This window comes from Symsagittifera roscoffensis, chromosome 10 (assembly GCF_963678635.1).
Source record: "Symsagittifera roscoffensis chromosome 10, txSymRosc1.1, whole genome shotgun sequence".
Lineage (NCBI taxonomy): Eukaryota > Metazoa > Xenacoelomorpha > Acoela > Convolutidae > Symsagittifera > Symsagittifera roscoffensis.
In genome coordinates this window covers 13,910,006-13,930,081 of record NC_087071.1, presented here as the reverse complement: position 1 = coordinate 13,930,081, position 20,076 = coordinate 13,910,006, and the positions used below count along the sequence as shown (strand labels likewise).

The 20,076-nt window shown below is 33.5% G+C and overlaps 3 protein-coding genes across 4 annotated transcripts in view; all 3 read left to right on the top strand.

The window, feature by feature from the left end:
• LOC134855210 (probable serine/threonine-protein kinase DDB_G0282963) overlaps positions 1-20,076 on the top strand; it is a 514,793-nt gene that overhangs the window by 451,524 nt on the left and 43,193 nt on the right. The window contains exons 2-4 of one of the 2 annotated variants that reach the window (XM_063871667.1): positions 10,501-10,635; positions 11,107-11,124; positions 12,031-12,158. In XM_063871667.1, coding sequence (XP_063727737.1) covers positions 10,588-10,635; positions 11,107-11,124; positions 12,031-12,158 — 194 coding nt within the window. In that variant the 5' untranslated portion in view covers positions 10,501-10,587. Of the gene's footprint in view, positions 1-10,500; positions 10,636-11,106; positions 11,125-12,030; positions 12,159-15,181; positions 15,314-20,076 lie in introns of those variants that run through there. The other variant, XM_063871668.1, reaches the window with a different exon arrangement.
• LOC134855397 (ELMO domain-containing protein 2-like) lies at positions 3,501-4,690 on the top strand. The gene has a single exon (XM_063871903.1). The coding sequence runs from the start codon at positions 3,503-3,505 to the stop codon at positions 4,451-4,453; it is 951 nt and encodes a 316-aa protein (XP_063727973.1). The 5' UTR covers positions 3,501-3,502; the 3' UTR covers positions 4,454-4,690.
• On the top strand, positions 5,268-9,848 carry LOC134855213 (acylphosphatase-1-like). Its single transcript, XM_063871670.1, has 2 exons — positions 5,268-5,460; positions 8,872-9,848. The coding sequence occupies exons 1-2, from the start codon at positions 5,337-5,339 to the stop codon at positions 9,024-9,026; spliced, it is 279 nt and encodes a 92-aa protein (XP_063727740.1). The 5' UTR covers positions 5,268-5,336; the 3' UTR covers positions 9,027-9,848.

Genomic DNA, 20,076 nt, shown 5'->3' with positions numbered 1-20,076 from the left:
TCAACAAAACCCTAAAAAAGAAAAGTTCTTTTTTTTGTGCAAAAATTTTATTTACTACTTATCCGCTTAGTTTTTGTTTCAGGCTAGCAATCAATTGAAAAGTCAAATCAAAAGTTAATTTTGACAAAAAATGGATTGACTCGATCCAGAATCCATTGAATTGGATTTTCAAGCTTTATTCTGTATCGAACTAAATAGGTTTTAAATCCATTCAAATCAATTTTTCGGTCTCTGCTAATCATCTGTATAAAATCAATTGCAATCCATTTTCGTCATTACGGGATCTCTTTATCCGTCTAATTGAGAAAGAAGGTGAGCTAGTGGGAAATTTCATCGGAGCAGTTGAAAACATAGTTTTTGAAGCCTAATTTATTTTCGATATGTACATTCTTTTACATTGTAATCATTTGTTCAAAAAAAGTCATCTAGTATAATCAAAAGTTTTCTGTGCTGAGTTTTCTGCTAGTTCTTTTTGTCACTCCACACTTGGAAAAAGAAGGCACAAATTTGAAACACAACTTTTGTCTTTTATTTTTGATCATCTGTTTTTTTTTTTTCGCAAAGCACCCGGCTTTTTTTTCTTCTAAGTCATTGCATCAAAATCGGACAGCAAATTTTACAAAAAGAGGGAGAACAAAGTTTTTTTTTATTCCGATTTTTTATACTTGTTAGTTTCTTGTCGCCTGCAAAATATAGCATACATATTTTAAAAAAAAGATTTGTTTTTGTGATAATATATTTTTTGAATTTTTAAAACCTAAGGTTCACAAAATAAAAACAATGTCTTCTTTTGTGATGCCAAGCTATAACAAGATTATTTAAAAATGGAATTATAGCATTGTTTGACACGTTGTTGAAATCCGGCAAATTGTAAGAAAAATCGTTTCAAATTTCATTTTTTTTTTAAATTAAACAATTTCGTTTACAACAGTCCTGATCGGATCCAACTCAACTCTACATTGAGATGTCTGGAAGTTGCAATTCGTGTACTATATTTTTTGGGAAGATCTGTTATTACTTCTAATATCATTGGATGTTTTCTGATTTTTTTGTTGATACTTCCATGCTAATTCATGATTTTTATCGCTAACAGAGAAGTTAATTCGGAGAGAAAAGTGATGAGCTGTCATAGTCAAGCCAACCAATTGTCAAAGTCAAGCCAACCTATTGTCAAGGGTTTTTTTTCTGGAACGCTGGTTGATGTGATGATACTGCTTTTTATTTCCACTAACGGTCACTTCGACCTGAAACTGCGAATTAGTTATACGAGAGGAGGTCAAATTAACGTCAACCCCAAACAATTTGAAACTAACTTTGGGTCTTTTCTGATATACGGTCCAAAACTCATCTTTTTCATATAATGAAAATATGATCATAAAGCTCGAATCGGATTGGTTGAAATTACTACCAGCAACAGAAAACCTGGGTTTTTGAAAAAAAAATCGGAAACTTTGGGCCGTATAACAGAAAAACTCACCAATTTGACTGAAGATTTCGTAAAAGGTTTACGGTCATATAGCTTTTTAATCTTCTACATCATAACTGATCGGAAAATTACTTCTTACTGACAATGAAAAATCATAAACTAATTAAAAATTGTGGTTTCTGAAAAAGGCAGAGGATCTATCAAAGACTAAATAGCCTGTCTAACAATAGTATAGATCTAATATTTTCAAAAACTCCTGGCAGGTTTTTTTTATTGAACTCATGTTTTAATATTGAAGGCCGTTTTTTGCTTCCGAAAATTTTGCGTGCAATACAAAAAGCCATTAGGCAATATGAAGAGCCAGTTAGTAGGTCAGACCGGATAGATCATATCCCGCGATCCTCCTATTCGTAACAGGGGACAGTTTGTATCAGCCGATTAACCGGTGAAAGTTTAAAGTTGCCATTCGGATCGAGCGAAGCAAGCGGCAAACTCCATTTGACAAAGCTTCGTTGTTGAATGTAGCTTGATACGAACTGTTGCATGCTTAGAGTTTTCAACTGATACATTTTTTCACCCTTCTCTCAAATCCTTAATTAATTCGCGACTGATTCATAGTCACGTGTCTGGGAAGCCATCCATCCTCATCGCTTATGGTTATCTTCAGATCATGAAATGTTTCTTTTTTTTAGTTTTCATACAGGCATTGCAAGATACAGCCTCGTGTTCATCAGTTTTGTTGCCGAGGCCGCCTACAATGTTATACCTAAGTGAGTAAAAAATACACATTAAACAAACTGCTCGTATCAATGCCCAGTCAAAGATTAAAATTTAAAGTATAAAAATGGAGAAAAACTGTAGTTTTCATGCCACAGTGATTTCAAAAACAAGGAAAAAAACTTTCCGGCATAAATTTTATGTTTATTTATGTTTATTGTTATTCCACTTATTGTTCCGACTTTCGATAAGAAAGTAACGGAATATTTGTGCTCGGGGTGGGTTTTTTTTTCTCAGACCAATTTCGACATTTTAACTAACCGTTTTTGACGGAATTTTTTTTATATCATTCAAAAGGTATTGTTGTCCTGAGCTTAAATTTGAAAAGATATTTCACCTGTGATCATTTTTCGTAAAGTTATGAGGGTTTAAAGATTGCCATTTTGACCAATTTGGGACAATTAACGCGCGATATAATTCGCGCTATTAACGCGTAAGCGGAGATTTAATCCGTCTGATAAATCGTTCCAAATTGGTTGAACGAAGCTTATTTGCCATGATTGATTTATTACAAGGAACGAAATCTATCTTTTTATACTTTATATGGCGTGTGGGGGGATGATTTTCATTAAAAAAAATTCAAATTTAAGAAGAAAAAATTTTCATTTTTTTAATTTCATTTAATTTTTTTATGTTATTACTGCTGCTCCATAAACCTTAAAAGGCAGTCGGAACATTCAGGGCTTCGCCCTGATACGAGCAGTCTTGTTTCTTTCGCTCTTAGTAAACAATCAATTACGGCAAATAAGCTTCCTTCAACCATGTTGGAACGATTTCTACTACGGATTAAATTTCCGCTTACGCGTTAATAGCGCGAAATATATCGCGCGTTAATTGTCCCAAATTGGCAAAAATGGCAATCTTTAAACCCCATAATTTTACGAAAAATGATCACAGGTGAATTACTTTTTCAAAATTAAGCTCAGGACACTAATACTTTTAGAATTATTTTTAAAAAGTCCCTCAAAAATGGCTAGTTAAAAAGTCGAAATTTGTCTGAAGAAAAAAACCCACCCCCAGCATAAATTTTCCGTTACTTTCGTTACGAAAGTCGGAACAATAACTAGGACTTGAACAGAAAAGTTTCAGGGCTAAAAGATGACGACTTAAACAGAAACGTTTAACCAGGAATATGAAAATTAAAAAATCTGATTGACTCCGAGATTCTCAGTTTTATGGGTTTCTTTTTTGAAGCTTGATTTCAACACGAATTTTGGCGGCCTTTTTGCCACCCTGCTGACTCATACTAAAATTATATCAATTAAAATTGAACTGACTTTCTGCTCTTTTCAGGAAAAAATGGTTTGGCTGCTTTCGAAACTTTACCAGAAATATGTATATTATATGCTGAAATGGTTTACGCATATGCTTACTGGAAAATGTGCAATTGAGCGAATACTGGAAAGCCATGACTTATCAGATGGAGACAGAGCTCTGAAAGTGGAAAAGCAGTTAGTTCACTCAAAATCGTCAATTAAGAATCTGGTTGATAATTTCGGAACCATTGTTACTGGTTCATTGAAGACTCTGGCATCTTTGGGAGGCTCAACAGAAGTGTTTTCAAAAGAAGTTGCTATCAAAAATGTACAAAGTGTAAAGGTTTTTGCGTTTTCATCTAATATATTAAGACTGGAATCTACAATGGTTTTAATTTGCGATTACCGAAGTTTGATTCGAGAAGTCGAAAAATTGCGAATTACAAAATTTGACGAATCCAATGATTCGCATGTACGTATGTTGAAAAACATTTGGCGAAATTTGAAGTTAGAAGATAATGGCGATAATGAGTTCACAAGGACTGGACCGCATTGGAAGGATTTAGGTTTCCAGGGCGAAGACCCTGTCACGGATTTGCGAGGAATGGGGATTCTGGGTCTTGCTAATCTTAACTACTTTGCAGCTTCTTACACCGACAAAGCAAAGCAGCTGCTTATAAGGTCGCACAACCCTACCATAGGGTATTCGTTTGCAATAACTGGAATTGATTTGACTAACTTGTGCTACCAGTTGCTGTTGTTCGGCACTTTGAAGCACATTTTTTACTATCAAGAAAAAGACAAGCTGAGAAATGGTGTTGATTTTTTTGAAGAATGTTTCGTGCAGATTTTCGAGCTGTTTGATGCGTATTGGATTGAAAGCAAGCCGGAATCTATAATGGACTATGGCGTTATCAGAAAAAGTTTTGAAGAAGAGATTCGCGCTTCAATTTTAAGCAGACGAAAGATTGTCATGAAAGACGATCAACTTTAATCATATCTATTCTCAGAAAAAAACAGGCCTCAGTTTATAAATTTAATGACCATCATTAATTTCTATTGGTTAGGGAAGCTGAATGTTTATCTGTCTTCAATACAATACATTATTTAACAGGCGTTTACTTGACATTGTATAAGAAGTCTCTTTTTTGACTTAAGTGCCAAATTTTGCAATGTAGTTAACTGAATCCAACACAGTTATTTTTGTTTACAAATATAAATGCGGAGTACGTCTTTTCGTTCATACTAATACAAACATTCAAAACGTTTTTCGGGACGCAATATTAATATCTGCGATGTGATAACTTTAATTAACTTCAAAAGTTATCGAAAATCCAGCTGTATGCTGTCGGCCTTTTTAGGGACTTCAAACAGTTAAAGCCAGTAGTTCTGGAGATATGACCATTTTTATAGTATAAAATAATCTTTAAGTTCGATCTATATTTTGTTTCATTTATGAAATAGAAAACTATGTTGGATGGTCCCAGTCTATTTTAACGGTTGCTCTAAAATATTGCTGTTAATTTTGTGTCTCGACAAGTTTTGAAACCAAATCGAACTTCACTGAGACAAACGTATAAAACTTTTCGTAGATGTATTTTTTTACTTTGAAAAAATAAATAGTTTTCTAATTTCGTGGCTGTTGTCTCATTTTCTGGCGGCTAGCTTGTCAAAATTTGTCTAAAATTTTTGCATAGTTTGTACGAATTGTATTTCAAAGTAGGGCAAAGGGGAGACTGTAAAAGAGCCGTTTTAACTACTTGTATACTTTATGGAGGGGACTAACGTTTGGTCGTGCACTGAGCATGCCGGGGGCTACTAAAAAAACTTGTATACTTCAGAGTGATGTAGAGTGGCGGAATATCGGTTGAGCAAAGATGGAGAAACTGCACTTCGAGGTGTTTGGCAAAGTGCAGGGTGTGTTCTTCCGCAAGCACACTCAAGCAGAAGCACAGAAACTGCACTTGGTGGGGTGGGTGAAGAATACGACACACAAAACAGGCATATTTTCCTTTTATTCATTATTCCCGTTGTTTTTGATTTTAGTTGATAAGTTTGAAGAAAGGAGTATGCATCTGTGCTTGATCTTGTAAAAACTTAGTTTTGAGACAATTCATCAGTTTTGGCAGAGAGTTTCTTTTTACTTTTGTTTGAAAAACATGTATATATTTCTTCACTCTCACCCTAGTCCGACCAAAAGGTTTTTTTTTCTAGACATTCAACAATATTGTTCACGTAACTTATAATTTCTACTTGTTTTGTATCATGTAACGAATCGTTACTAATGACCCCATGTTCTTTCTTTTATTTCAACGATTTAATGATTACTACGCAAAGCGTTATCAAATCAGACAAGCAGACTTTTTTTCAGGTTAACAACTTGAACAACACTTGAATCATTTGGTCAACTCTGTTTTCGTTAGAAACAGATATATTCTGAGCTTTACTGCAATCAAAATACCCTTTCTATTCAAAGTTTAATTTTTTAAGAGTTATGAACGTAGGTAGTGAATACTCATATATAGGTCATGCTGATAATTTTTTTCAGGAAAAGTATTAAAATTTGTTCAGGCTCAATTTTTTTCGCTCTTTTAAGTTCGCTTCATTTCCTCTGTTAAAAAGAGGAAAAACTCCAATTTTTAACAGCGAAATTGTTGAAGCCACGAAAAACGTGATCGACTTCTATTTTTGAATAAGGTTTTCCAGTGAAATTAAAAACTTACTTTTTGCACCAGTTTTTTTTTAATTAGGAATTTTTTACCAAAAAGTGTCAAAGTGTTTTTGGGTTTCAAAGGGGTTCAAGGGCATTTGTTTGTTTCTTTGAAGTTCGAAAGGTAAAGTTTTTTAAAAAAAACAATTGCTTTTTTCTATTTCCTCGCGTTCATGACTCTTTTCCAACTTCTGTTGGCAATTTTTTGTTTATTACTTTACTAACTCTTTTTTTTGTCATTCTGTTTCATAATTTTAATTTTTTTTGGCCTTATTCGATAGTAAAGGTTTCGGTTTATAAATTACCGGCTTAGCCTACTCATATTGCGTCTTTTGACGTTGAAAAAAAAATTTCATATCCGTGTGTGTTAGAGGATTTAGAATTTTTAATTTTTTTCTTGGTCTTTAAGTGTCTATGAATGTAGTGAAGACATTTATGTTGGTCGTATGTATATTGCTTTGTCTTTTATGAACCTATTTTTTGGCCCAGATTTTGTCTGCTTAAGTTTTGCCGGGATAATTCCCCTGCATAAGTTTTGGCTCAATGCAAATTTAACACTGGCTGTTTTAATTGGCAATTTTTTCTCAACTTGAACCTATGGCAGTCGAGACAAATTTTAAGTCTTTTTCAACATGTTTTCAAATTTGTTTCGACTTTCAAATTTATTTCGACTTATTTCGATTTATTTCGGCTTTTTCTCTCATTTTCTGTCGGCTGGCTTACCATGCTATGTATTATGTGCTGTATCGCAAGTGGTGCCAAATTCCGCTTTGCCTATGTGCATTAAGTATGGTTCTGGAAATACGTAACCATCTGCAAATCTGAAACTGAGTTCTTTCAAATTTGTTGAGAGATCTGTGTTTTTTGTGGAAAGCTTAACAGCAAAATGTGAAGGTCACAAAAAACGTATCGACTTCTAATTTCCAAAATGTTTTTATTTTAATATTCAGATTTCCAGCGAAATTAAAAACTTACATATTGATCCAGCTCTTGTTTTTTTTATCAAAAAAATCTATCAATTTGTTTTGGGTTTCAAAGAGCTTCAAGTCCATCTACTTGTTTCTTTGAAAATCGAAAGTTGACGTTTTTTTTCGAAAAGCAATTGTTGTTTTTCTATTCGTTGCGTTCATGACTCTTTTCCAACTTCTGACGGCTAGGTTTTGTAAATTATTTTACTAACTTTTATTTGGCCATTTTTGAATTTAAAAATATTTGGCTGAAATCAATAATAAAGGGTTTGGTTTAGAAATTACCAGCTCAGTCGACTTATTGCGTCTTTTGACGGTGAAAAAGTTTCCTATCCGTGTGTGTTTGAAGGATTTAGAATTTTCAAATTTATGGCTTGGTCTTTAATGGTCTACGAGTGTACTGTAGACTTATGTAGGTCGTGATAATTTTTTTTCAAAAAGTCTTTTTAAAATTTGAGTTGGTAAAATTTGAAGTTCCGCGAAAAATGTGAATAACTATTATGGAAAATGTAGATTTCCCAGCAGAGTAGGAAATTATCTGTCGATCCAGTTCTTGTTTCCACCATTGAAAATTGGGAGGAACTTTATATTTGGGTGTTTCAATTTTTTCTTTTTTTTTGTTTTTGTTTTCCACGCAAAATTAGGTACCGCAAAGAGTCGGTGGAATTGGCCGAGTGATAAATCCTATTGAAGCTGTTTTATTCCGAGAAATTTTTGTGCGTTTTAGTTTAGTTTCGAGCTAGTAAAGCGATCGATTTACGTTCCGGTTATAAAGTTTAGGCCGAGAAAATTTGATTTCACTATAGGAAAACTGGTTTTGAAACTTCATTTAGGGCTTCCTTGGCAATAAAAGTTTTCGAAAAAAAAATTAAAAACTTTTATGCTAGTTTGTAATTCAACTTTTCGAAATCTATGTTGTCGATTTTGTCTAGTTCACTAACCTTCTGCGCGTTTGTAGTTCTCTCATCACGCCGCACACTAAAGTTGACGCTAAGTTGAAGATAAAAAAGAAAAAACTCGAAAAAATTTTTAATGAATTTGGTCGGAATAATATGTGATTCTTGCACAGCAACCAGCTATCCTTTTCTCTTGTTGGGAATGTACTATAAAAAAAGAGTTTTGATCATAATTTTTATCTCTAATGTGTCATACATTCTTATCAGTTTTTTCCGATTCATTGACAGTTTTCCTGCTTGTAGTTGGTTGTCTTTTTTGCTTTAAATTGATGTCTCAAGATTTTATCACAACATTTCATTCAAAAAGAAACCTTTTTTTCTACCCAATTTTTGCCTGCTTAAGTTTTGTAGGGTTAGTTGTACTGAATAAGTGTTGGCTCAATGCAAATTTATTTGACACTGGTTGTCTTAATTGGCAGTTTTCCTCAAATAGAACCTAATGCCAGTCGAGACAAAAGTGAAATGTTTTAAGTATTTTTCCACGTTTTTTCAAATTTGTTTCGACTTAAGTGGCTTTTCTCTCGTTTTCCGTCGGCTAGTTTATTATGCTATGTATTATGTGCGGTATCGTTCGGGAAAATTTTTTGACCATCTGCAAATCCGAAACAGATTTTTTTTCAAGTTCGTTCAGAGATCTGTGTTTTTTGGTAGGATTAGTCACAAAGTTAGCTTCAGCCAAATTCGCCGTTCTGATAGTCACTCGGGCTTAAAGTTTTCGGCGATTGTAAAAAAAAAACAATAAAGTAGACCATTTTGAAAATATGTCATGAAAATTCAGTTGTCGGAATAGCTGAAGGTGATAAACCTCATATATCTGAGTTCCAACACTGGCTGAAAACCAAAGGAAGCCCGAAATCAACTATTCGAAAGGCAGAGTTCAAGTTGGAAACAATTCATCACAAATCTTTCTCAAGCTTCGAAATTCACAAATAATGATTTGGTTAGAAAAGAAAACTAGTAACTCGTTAAATGTGCTTATCTGATCTGGTGCTTCTAAAGACATCTTCCTGTAGTAGTGAAATTCGAAAATTTCCTCTGAGAGAGAATAACAAATCTTTTGAAGCTTAAATCTACTGCTTTTATGCTACTTAACCAAAAGGCCTACGCAAATCTTCGTTTTATTGATGCAACTTAACCTGCTACATTGATGCTACTTAACCAAATATTAGCCCAAGTCTTTGCTTTATGTTGTAATTTTAAGTTCCATCCCCTATAAAGGACTTTTTGTCGGTTAGGCATATGAACATATAGTACCGATTGAAAAATTCCATATTCAAATAGGAAAGTTCAAGAGATCTTATATTTCTAGTCAAATGTAATGTGATATAGATAGTGCCCTTTCAGTGCCCTTTCAAAGTTACTGCTTACAATGTAAAATTTGTACAAATCGTAGAGATTAAAAATTTGGATCTTATTTTTTTTTGTAAATTAGATGATTAAGTGGGAAAATGCGGATTTTGCTGTTGTTGGAAACGTTGATGACACGAGCTCAATTAGACCAAATTTTCGACGTGCTGGAAGTAGCTTAACTTAATATTTAAAAAAATAGACAATGACTCACCCTTGTAGACTAGTCTAAAAAAATTGGTTTCCACGCATCAAAGTATGGAACTCCCAGCTACCATGTTAAATTGAGTTTTTAGATGTAATTCAAGACTATTGACGGCCTGGTTTTTAAGGATTCTGTGACAAAATTCTTAATCACAATATAGGGTGAAATTGTTAGAAGATATACTCGAAATAAGTTACAGATGCTTTTACAAAAAGCTGTGTCGAGAAAAATGGATTTGCAAGTTTTCATTTTTAGTCCAAATTAGAGCGAGCGAAGCCAGCCCGTTGCTATTGCAATTTGAAAAGCTGCTTTTTAAGCTGTGCAAAATTAAGTTTTACCCTAGAAAACTAGTTTTGAAAGCTTCATTCAGTGCTTCACAAGCTCCAATAGGAAATCAAAATCAACTTTTTCTTGCAGGGTTCTTGAAAACTTTTCCTCAGAAATATAGTATATTTTTAAGCTTTGAATTGATATCATCCGAGTTCAGGGGCGGATTTAGAGAGAGGGGGTCGAAATCCCTTTCGGGGATTCGATCCCCTGCCGACCCAAAGGCCCCCTCACCCTTTGGCTTTTTTTAAGAAATCCATTTTTGGCGCACCGACCCTAAAATTGTTCTAAAGGCGCCTATGGCGCGAATATTACTACTTTTGTGGGGGGAGTGCGCGCCAAAAACGCGGTTCTTAAGTCCAAATTTTCCAAAAATTGCCCTAAAACAGCATTTTGACCTGGATTTTCAAAAATTTGCCTGAGGGACAATTTTTTTTGCCAATTTAGAGTTTTTATAGTGTTATAGATGATTATTGCTTGTCAAAAGTTGCGGAATATGTGGAATATTCGCGAGTTCTTTTTCATTTCAGGTAGATTATGTAAATAATTATTTTTGTACTGTGCAGTTAGTGTGCTTTATCTTCCAAACTTCGAAGTGCAGTTTTATTGAACATTATGGCAGTGAAAGGAGCCCAGGAAACAAAAACTCAGTCTATTCACGAGGTATGTAGTTAATTGCGAAATTTCTCCAGACTTAATTTACAATGAGTCAGATAATTGTTCCAATGCTAAAAGGAAGGCAGTTTATAAAGAGTCAATGAACGTAGTTCTAATTAGGTCGCGATGATTTTTTTTTTCGTTTTTTCAAGAAAATTCCTAAATTTAGTTCAGTCTCAAATTTTCTTTTTGGCGTTTGACATGTGATGTCTTCTTGTGTTCAATGCATTTCCATTATTAAAACGACGGCAAACTCCACTTTCGAACAGCAAAAGTTTAAAAGTCACGAATAACGTGATCGACTTCTGATTTCGAAACTGCAAATTAATTATCAGATTTTAAGTGAAATAAAAGTTTTATTTTTGATCCAGTTTTCTCAAATTGGGTTAGTTTTTACCAAAAAAGTGTCCATCATAAATTGTTCTACGAATTTAAAGAGCTTTAAAGCCATCTATTTTTTTCTTCGGTGTGTTTTAGTTTTCCACGCGAAATAAGGTACCACAAATAATCATTGGAGTGGGTTGTGTGATAAACCATATTAAATGAAGTCTTTTAATTCCTGATTTGAACATTTGAAAAATTTCAAAAAGTCGTCTCAGTGTGGAGAAGAACAGGTTTATTAAGAAAAGTTTTTGTTAGTTCAATTTCGAGCGAGTTAAGCCATCGAGTAACGTTCGTTGTATGAAAATTTGGCTTTTGTATCGGCTCTCAGGCTCAGAAAACTTTTTTGTTTTTTGTCTAATTTCGATGGAGTAAAGCGAGAGAGCAGGTTTAAATTAGCTTATTTATGCTTAATTTAACCCTTGAAAACTTTTATTCGAGTGAAACTTTTATTCTTATATTTTAATTCGAGTGAAGTTAGTTTTTGGATATTTTAGGCCATTTTGCGAAACAAAAATTCAGTTTTTCGTTCATACGCAGAAAAAACGACACTAATGTGAAAAAAAATGTATTTTTTAAGACTATAGTCGGAACATGCCGTGCGACTTGCACTGTAAGTGGCTATCCTTTTTTTCAAGTCTGACTGTGATCAAAATTTAACCTAGAAATTCATGCTTCACAGGTGCAAATTAATTTCTGATTGACAGAACAACAAGATTCTCAACTAAATGAAGATTGTTGACTTGTTGTTCCGACCAATCAACACAATTGACGGTTTTCTCAATTCCTTTAGGCATCAGTTTCAATGTGATTTCTTATCTTATTATTATTTCAAATTTAATTTTTTTTCATTTTTTAATTAAAAAAAAATTTGTACGGAATTTTTGAATTTCTTGGTTGAATTGTCGAGGTCGGAACCTTCTGTGCTACGTGCACTGTAATCGGCTATCCTTTTTCTTTAGTTGTTTTTTTTGCCTATCCGAACTATTTGCACCTAAAATTTTCTTAGAGCGATTTTAGTCTGATTCTGATGGCGAAGATGTGTGGGTAGAGCTGAATGATCCTTCCTGTGGTGATAGTACTTCTCTCTTCTTTGTCAATTTGGTCACTGGAGAATCAACGAAAAAACCCCCGCAACACACTTCATTGTAAGTTCTAAAAACTAGACATCTAATTTAATTAACGCAAAGTTGCACTAGGTGACACATAAGGTGAGCTCTATGTCTGAATCTATAGGTCGTTGGTTCGAGGCCAACTATGGTCCTGAATAAGATTTTTTTAGTTTTCGAGTTTTTTCAAATTCGAGAAAGACCTCTTTGATTTATCTTGAGGTCCATTTATTAATGCTATCTTCATTTGTAATCATCATTCCGTTCTGCTACTGTTACGTTCAAATCTGTCAAACTTGGATCAATCGAGCTTGGTGTGGATAACAGATTTGGTAGCTCTTGCAACGTGATTTATTGACTTATTTAAACAACTTAATCTCCTCCGTCTTATCACTTCGCTTTACGACATTTTGATTGATGTGGTTTTGTGTTTATAATAGCCAAAACAGAGATCTAAAATTTGAAGCTAAACTTGACGAAGCTTTGTAATCTAACTGAAAACAAGCCTAAATTGCTGATTAACTTGTGATAATTTCGATTTCCTTTGATTTTTACGTTTAAATCTTGAGATTTTGAGTTTATTTTGTAAGTGTGGAATTATCTTCTAGAATGACAATTCAGCTTTTAATATTTTTATAGAAAATCACTCAACTTCTTATTTCATCATGAAGTAAGTCAAGGTTTCTAATTTTTCTTTTATGAAAAATATATACCTCTTTAGAAAAAAACTTTACAACTAAAAATTAATTTCAGTCTTGGATAAATTCTTGTCCAGTGGATTTTGCAGATCTTTGCAACTGACTCCTTAATTAAAATTTACCAATTCGCATACTATGCTGCAGTATGTTCAAAAAAACCGGTTGGTGTTTCACGTTTTTAGGACAAAAACGACGTTTTTTTTTCATAGCGGGGGGTTTAAAGTTATCACGTGGGTACCTTTGAAACTTCGGATTATTTCGGATCAATATAATGCAAAATTTCGGATCAATACAATGCAGTAATTTGTCTTGAGCATTTAAACTTACCGAAGATTGCATTTTTGCGTCGAACATTATTTGTTTTCGGCAGATTTTCTAAAACTGAGTATAAAATTCGTCTAATAGTTTCGGTGGGGTGCATTCAAACGCCTTCAAAGTTCGGAGAATTCAGTATTCGGGTGGTGGGGGGAGGGGGCTGGTGTTGCTCATGAAAAAGTGTATTTGTGATGCAGGGCGACAACTTACTAGTGCAGAGTATGTCTTTCACGTGATGTACAAAAATGTTAAGAAACAACTATTGTTCATTATTTTTTTTTACTTGTTAACCATGTCAAAGTGCTTGTTTTGTAAAAAAAAAATTGAGTGTATATTGTTCAAATTTTAAAATCAAATTTAGGGTTATACCATAAGGGAGCTGTTTTTGTCAGCCAGTTACTGAAAAAGCGTTCGTGATTTCTAAGAGTGAATCATTTTCAATTAAGTTCAATGTAAATATTGCCCAGTAAGTTGCCCTGAATCCTTTCTTTCATCTAACAGTATTTTAGATTTAATTGAAATCAAAAACTGGTATCCCGTTGGTTAATCACCACACGATGACTAACCATTGTCAATGCAGGTGATGATTAATTACTCCAAAAAAAAACCCACGTGGGCTCAAAATTCGGATCTACCAACTAATATATTTTTAAAAAGTAAGAAAGCTTCTCAGTAGGTCTTGAATTCCTAAAAAGGGCCGTTGGTATGGTCTGTTGATGAGTTTTTGTTATTTGATAAAAGAAGTAAAAAAATGTATTTTCATAAATATATCTTCGATTGATTTGTACTAGTTTTATTGTGTTGTGTGATGGGAAAATTTCCTTCTCATCAAAGAATTTCACTTTTGCAGTGAAGAAAGAACTAACTACAAAGCTTTTGTCTTGCTGTTTGTATTTTAGTCAGCTAAAATTAGAATCTTTTTGATTGAATTTGAAATATATGAATGGAACATTTAACAAAAAAGCCTATTTTTTTTGGGTTTAGGGACACGAAATTTCAATGGATTGCCTGCAAAAGAATGGGGTTCTTTTCTGATATACGGCCCAAAGTTATCAATTTTTTGATTGAGCTTCTGTTTTTTGTTGATTTTATTTAACAGGAAGTAATTTAAACCAATCAGATTCGAGCATTATGATGCAATTTTCAAACTATGAAAAATTTCAGTTTTGTACTGTATAACAGAAAAGATCCAAGACTAGTTATCCTTTAATGTCACTTCAATCTGTGTGAAATAATTTATATGTCACACAAGTGGAGAAAAATGGGTTAATTTGACCACCCTTTTTGATGAAAAACAATTGGTTCAAATAGTGCAATTGAAGTATTTGACAGACAGGTTGCATTATAGCATTTCGTTATTAAAAAATAGGAAAATAGATTTGTCTTTTTTGTTACGCTCGTAGGAAAAAAGTAGTTCGACCATTTAACATTTCACACTTTATTCATGTGCAAAAAAATTTTCAAATTGCACTTAATAGTTAATTGAATCGAAAAATCAATAAAGCGAAAATTGAATTCGCGAGTTATTCAAACAAAATTGAAAAATCGTACCGATCAATACTCTCATTAAAACTGTAACAGTTTTGCTGTGGCACTATAAGTAAAACAATTCATTTTTCTCTTCGATTAAATTTTTCGAAAATTCGGTTTAATTATCGGTTGGCTTAGCGACTTTTTTCATATTTAACAAATTTTATATACCATTCCAGCACACTTTCGCGCATAAATTCCGCCAGACGATGGTGTTGTATTTCCCCCAAATGAAATAATCTGTTCCATTGTTGGCCGCTTTGCAAATAGAACTTTTTTCTTTGCTGTGTTTTCTAAAACCATTTCTGCGCTACAAGTACAGCTTGTACCTGGAAATCTAGTTCAATAATCTTTGGCTGTGTTATAATTTTCATTTTAAACTACTAAAATTTCAAATTTTTTCTTAACTTTAGAGAATGCTGCAAAATTAAATAGTTGGGTTAAGGTCTGAATTGGAAAATGACAAAACCAATTTACCCGTTTAGACCTAATTTAAGCTTTTTGGATTTCCGAAGCAGACTTGATTCTTTTATCGCCTTTATCCGTTTGTTGGCCTTGCGTTATTTATTCGGAATTTAAACTTTGCTAATAATTGTCCTCCTAAGAAATGAGCTCAGTTCATTTGAGAGAAGTTACTACAACCGCAGACAAGTAAGTAAAATTTGAACAGTTATTTAAAACTTCCAAAGTTTTAGGCCGTTTTCTGACGATCAATATTCAATTGTTATAGGTAACAAAAAATATGAAAACTCAATCCACCCAGAGTAATTTTTTGGTAATTTTTGCTGGGCAATTTTGCATTTCCTGAGTAAAAGAAATATTTTTCATAATTTTCATTATTTTTGCGGTTATAATTCTTTGGATACTTGACGATTCCTCCGACACCGCTAGTAAGTATAGACGATTTCACGGAGAACAGCTATTGTGCCTCTGTTTAAGATTTACATGCTATTGTTTTGGCAATTTTTATTGGCTGAGTATTGTTGCCTCACACTCATGCTACGAGCACCGTAGTTTAGCCTGAAAAAGTTTTATAGTTTTAAGGTCATAATTTTGATAGAAACATAGAGAATCGATTCTTTTTCATTTAAAATTCACATTGAATCAGTGAAATGTTTCATGATACTTGATCAATTTTTCAGTCTTTGTTTTTAGGAGCTAAATATTGAAACACGGTCAAAAGTGTTTCCATGTTTATCAAGAAACATTTATCCGTATAAAGTTAAACATTGGTCTCAATTCAGGCTATGTAGAACTTGCATTACCTGCAATCTCGTAATTCGAAGTGAAATTACATTAATTGTTGAAAAATACGCCCATATTTAATCTAACAATATAACTGAAAGAAAATTCAGAAGAACCGTAGTCATTGAGCTCCAATTTTAAATCTTTTAGGTGACTTTCATTTTAACGCATAAAGTAGTTTTTAGAATAATGAACACAGTAAATGCTCTTATATAGGACATGGTGGTTAACTTTTTCAGGAGAAAGTTGAAAATTGATTTTCCGTGGTTAGATTTTTGATTTTTAAAGAGTAATGAACGTAGTGAAGACTCTTATATAGATCTTGTTGATTCTTTGTTTTTTTTTTTCAGGAAAAAGTCCTAAATTATTGATGCCTTTAGGTATAAACACTTTTTGAGTTCAAATGAAATTCATTTGCTGAAAGAGACGTAAATAGCGCTCTCCAAATACGAACTCGGAAATGGCGCCAAAAATGTGAAGGATTTCTAGTTTCGAAAGTGAAATTTATTTTTTAGATTCCCCAGCGGAATAAAAACTTTACCTATTGATCCAGTTTCTGAAGTTGGGTCATTTTATCAAAAAAGCACCAATCAAATTGTTCTAGAAATTCAAAGAGCTTGAAGGGAATCTATTTTTTTCTTTGAAATTCGTAAGTTCAGATTTTTTCAAGAAAGTGTTTTTTTATGTTTACTTGCGTTTATTACTCTTTTCCAATCTTTGATTGGCCATGTTTTCAAGTTCAGTTCAATTTCATTGTTAAAAAAGGCATTCTTCACTATAGAACAGCCAAAATTTAAAGGTCACAAAAATTTTCATCGAATTCTAATTTCGAAAGTGGAGTTTTGTTTTCAGATTTCCCAACGAAATGAAAGTTTTACGGGTCTTGGGTCAATTTCATCAAAAAGTGCCAATCATTATTTGTTCTAGAAGTTCAAAAGAGCTTGAAGGGTACCTATTTTTCTGTGAACTTCGAAATATGAAATTTTTTCAAAAACACGACAGTATTTTTTTCTGTTTACTTTTCTTTACTTTGCTTTCATTTACTCTTTTTCAACTGTCTGTATACTATGCTTTTGTTTCCTTTTTTTATTTATCTTTTCAACTGTTGGTTGGCTACGTTTTAGGTTGGGATCTGAGGCATTTTTTTTCCTTTCAATTTTCATTTTTCTCCGTTGAGCAATCTATCTATAATATGTTTAAATGTGTACGACTTGTCTCTCAATATTTTTGTTTTTTTTGGCGTTTTAGTTTTTCATCGGGCATCGCAGTTTGAGGTAGTGTAAAGTGCGATTAATCCTTCTCTACCTTATAAACGGGCGTTTTGATATAAATATTTTTCTCCAAATTTGAAATATGCAATTCTATGGTAGAAGGCTGTCAGGGCTCTGCCACGGTATGCAAAATTTGCGTCCAAATATGAAAACCCAAAGCTTTTTAGTTTTTGAGATATGACGGTTTTTGTGATTTTTTTTAAAAATAATTTTTTCAAAAACATCAGAAAATTTGTGAATTTCAACCCTATAATGGAGATGCTATCAGAGTACTCACATTCAAACTGCTCGAGCTCGTCGCTTAAAGTGTTGCAATTCAAGGCAATCCTTGAAATAGTCGTTTAAGAAATCCATTTTGAATCTTAAGATTTTGCCGACCGATCTCAAGATCTTTTTAAAGGCGACTTTGGCTCGAAAACATCCTAGTTTTTAATCCCACGTTTTGGCTTGTCTTGTAAAAAAAAAATTGCCTGCGTTGCAGAAAATTTGTCCAAAAAAACTTTGGTCGCCAAAAAGCAATGTGACCTCTATCTGGCCTGCAAATTTGATTGTTCCAATCCTATTGATTTCTGAGATGTGGCGTATTTATGTTTTTTTTTTCAAAAAAGTAAGCTTTAAAAGAATAACAGATTTTGGTTTTCTGAATTCTACGATTTTCGATATTTAAATGAGGAACTCTTTAAATTTGTTCACGCTCAATTTTGATGTTTCGCGGTTCGCCTCTTCATTTTTTCAAGTTCAGATTATTTTCATTGTTAAAAGGAAGCGAACACTACTATCGTACAGCAAAAGTGTAAAGGTCACGAAAGACGTGATCTACTTCTTATTTCGAAACTGGTTATTTTTTTAGATTTTAGAGTTAAAAATAAAAGTATTAATGATTTTGTTTCAATTTTATCTAAAAATTGCCACTCTATAATTGTTCTAGAAATTCAAAGAGATTTAGGCGCATCAATTTTTTTCTTTGAACTTCCAAAAGGTTTTTTTAAAGTCATTTTCTATCTTTTTTTTTGCTATCCTTGACTTTTTTCCAAGTAGTTGTTACCGTTTCTTTGCGTTTATAACTCTTTGCCATTTGTTAGTTGCCATTTTTTTAGTTGGACTGTTAGGCTTTTTTCCTTTGAACTTTTTTTTCTGTTAAAATACATCGATTTTTACTCGATACCTTTTTAGTAGTGTTGACAATTAGTAATTGAGCTATGAAGAACTGTCAAAATTAGCTTTGTGCTCATTGAAAATGTTCGATATCTGTAATATATTTGAATGTGTGTAAAACGTATCTCACCACTTTTAAGCTTCTTCGGCGTTTTGTTTTTTCAAAGGGCTTAGCAGTTTAGGTAGTGAAAAAGTGGGATTCATCCATCTGTACTCTGTACGTTCTGTAACGAGCGTTTTTTGTTTAGTATTTTTCGCCAAACTTTAAATAAGCAGCGCTGTAGGAAGAAAAATTGGTATCCAAGTATGACAACATACATCTTATTAGCTTACGAGATTTGACGGTTTTTGTGATTTTTCAAAAAATTCGAAGAAATTATATTTCAAAAACTTCAGAAAACTTGAGAATCTGAACCCAATAGAGGAGTGCTGTCAGGGTATTCTCAATGCTTGCAAATCTTGTCTCAAATACGACTGCTCAAAATTTTCTTAGCATCCGTGTTATGATGTTTTTTATAGTTTTTCAAAAGGTTTTCACATAACTTGGGTTAGACAGAAATTTGTGTTTACCAACAAAGAAATTTGCTGCCAGGGTACTCTAAGAGTTGCAAGTCTTGCCGACAAATGTCACTGCTAAAAATGTTCTAATTTCTGAGACATGCAGTGTTTTATAGTTCTGAACTAGACGACCCTTGAATGAACTGAAATGAAATAGACGACCTTTTCGTGGGTGCTCTCAGAAGTTGCAGAAATAACCTGCTTATGTATGTTTTTTGAGTTTTTTTTCAGTTTCCAAGGCTTGAGGTTTGTTTTGATATTTCAAAAACTTCAACTGATAAAAATGTTCTAACTTCTGAGACATGCAGTTTTTTTAGTTCTGAACTAGACGACCCTTGAATGAACTGAAATGAAATAGATGACCCTTTGGTGGGTGCTCTCAGAAGTTGCAGAAATAACCTGCTTATGTATGTTTAATGAATTTTTTTTCAGTTTCCAAGGTTTGAGGTTTGTTTTGATTTTTCAAAAACTTCAACGAGCTTAGCCGAAGATTTTTGCGAAGTTCTCGAATATGTGGGAAGGTGATAAGTTCTCCCAGGGAATGCAGATACGGCCTTCAAATTTGACCATCAATTTAGCTTTCTATTCGTTTATCAATTCAACAAGCCATTCATCAATCTAGCCATCCGTTGAAACAAGTATTCTTCATCTAGCAGTCCATCCTTCTTGTTATCTTCCAATTCAGCGGTCCATCCATCAATGTAACCGTTCATCCATCGAGCCATCTATCCATCAGTCCGACCATCCATCCGTTAGTCCGACCATCCATCCGTCAGTCCATCCATTGATCTAACCATTCATACAACGATACATACAGCCGGCAGTTTCATCAAGCAATCAATCCATATATCCGCACAACCCGCCATCCATCTAACCAGCCATCAGCCTAACCAGCCTTCCATTCTCTCAGCCATCCAAGTCAAGCAAGCATTCATTGATCGGCTCATCCATCTAGCCAACCAACCATCCCTGCAACCATTCATCCATCCAAGCTATTCATTCATCTAGATATCCTCCATCTAGCAGTCCATCCATCGAGCTATTTTAGGATCTAGCAGTCGATCAATCAATCTAACCTTCCAGCCATCAAATCATCCATCCATCAGTCAAACCATACATCCATCAAGTCATTCATCGCTCGAGCCATCCATACAACGATATATATAGCCAGCCATTAAACCATCC

Coding starts and splice junctions, on each gene's coding strand:
- LOC134855213 (XM_063871670.1), top strand. CDS start 5,337: ATGGAGAAACTGCACTTCGAGGTGTTTGGCAAAGTGCAGGGTGTGTTC. Junction 5,461..8,871: donor GAATACGACACACAAAACAG/GCATATTTTCCT, acceptor ATGAAAATTCAG/TTGTCGGAATAGCTGAAGGT.
- LOC134855397 (XM_063871903.1), top strand. CDS start 3,503: ATGGTTTGGCTGCTTTCGAAACTTTACCAGAAATATGTATATTATATG.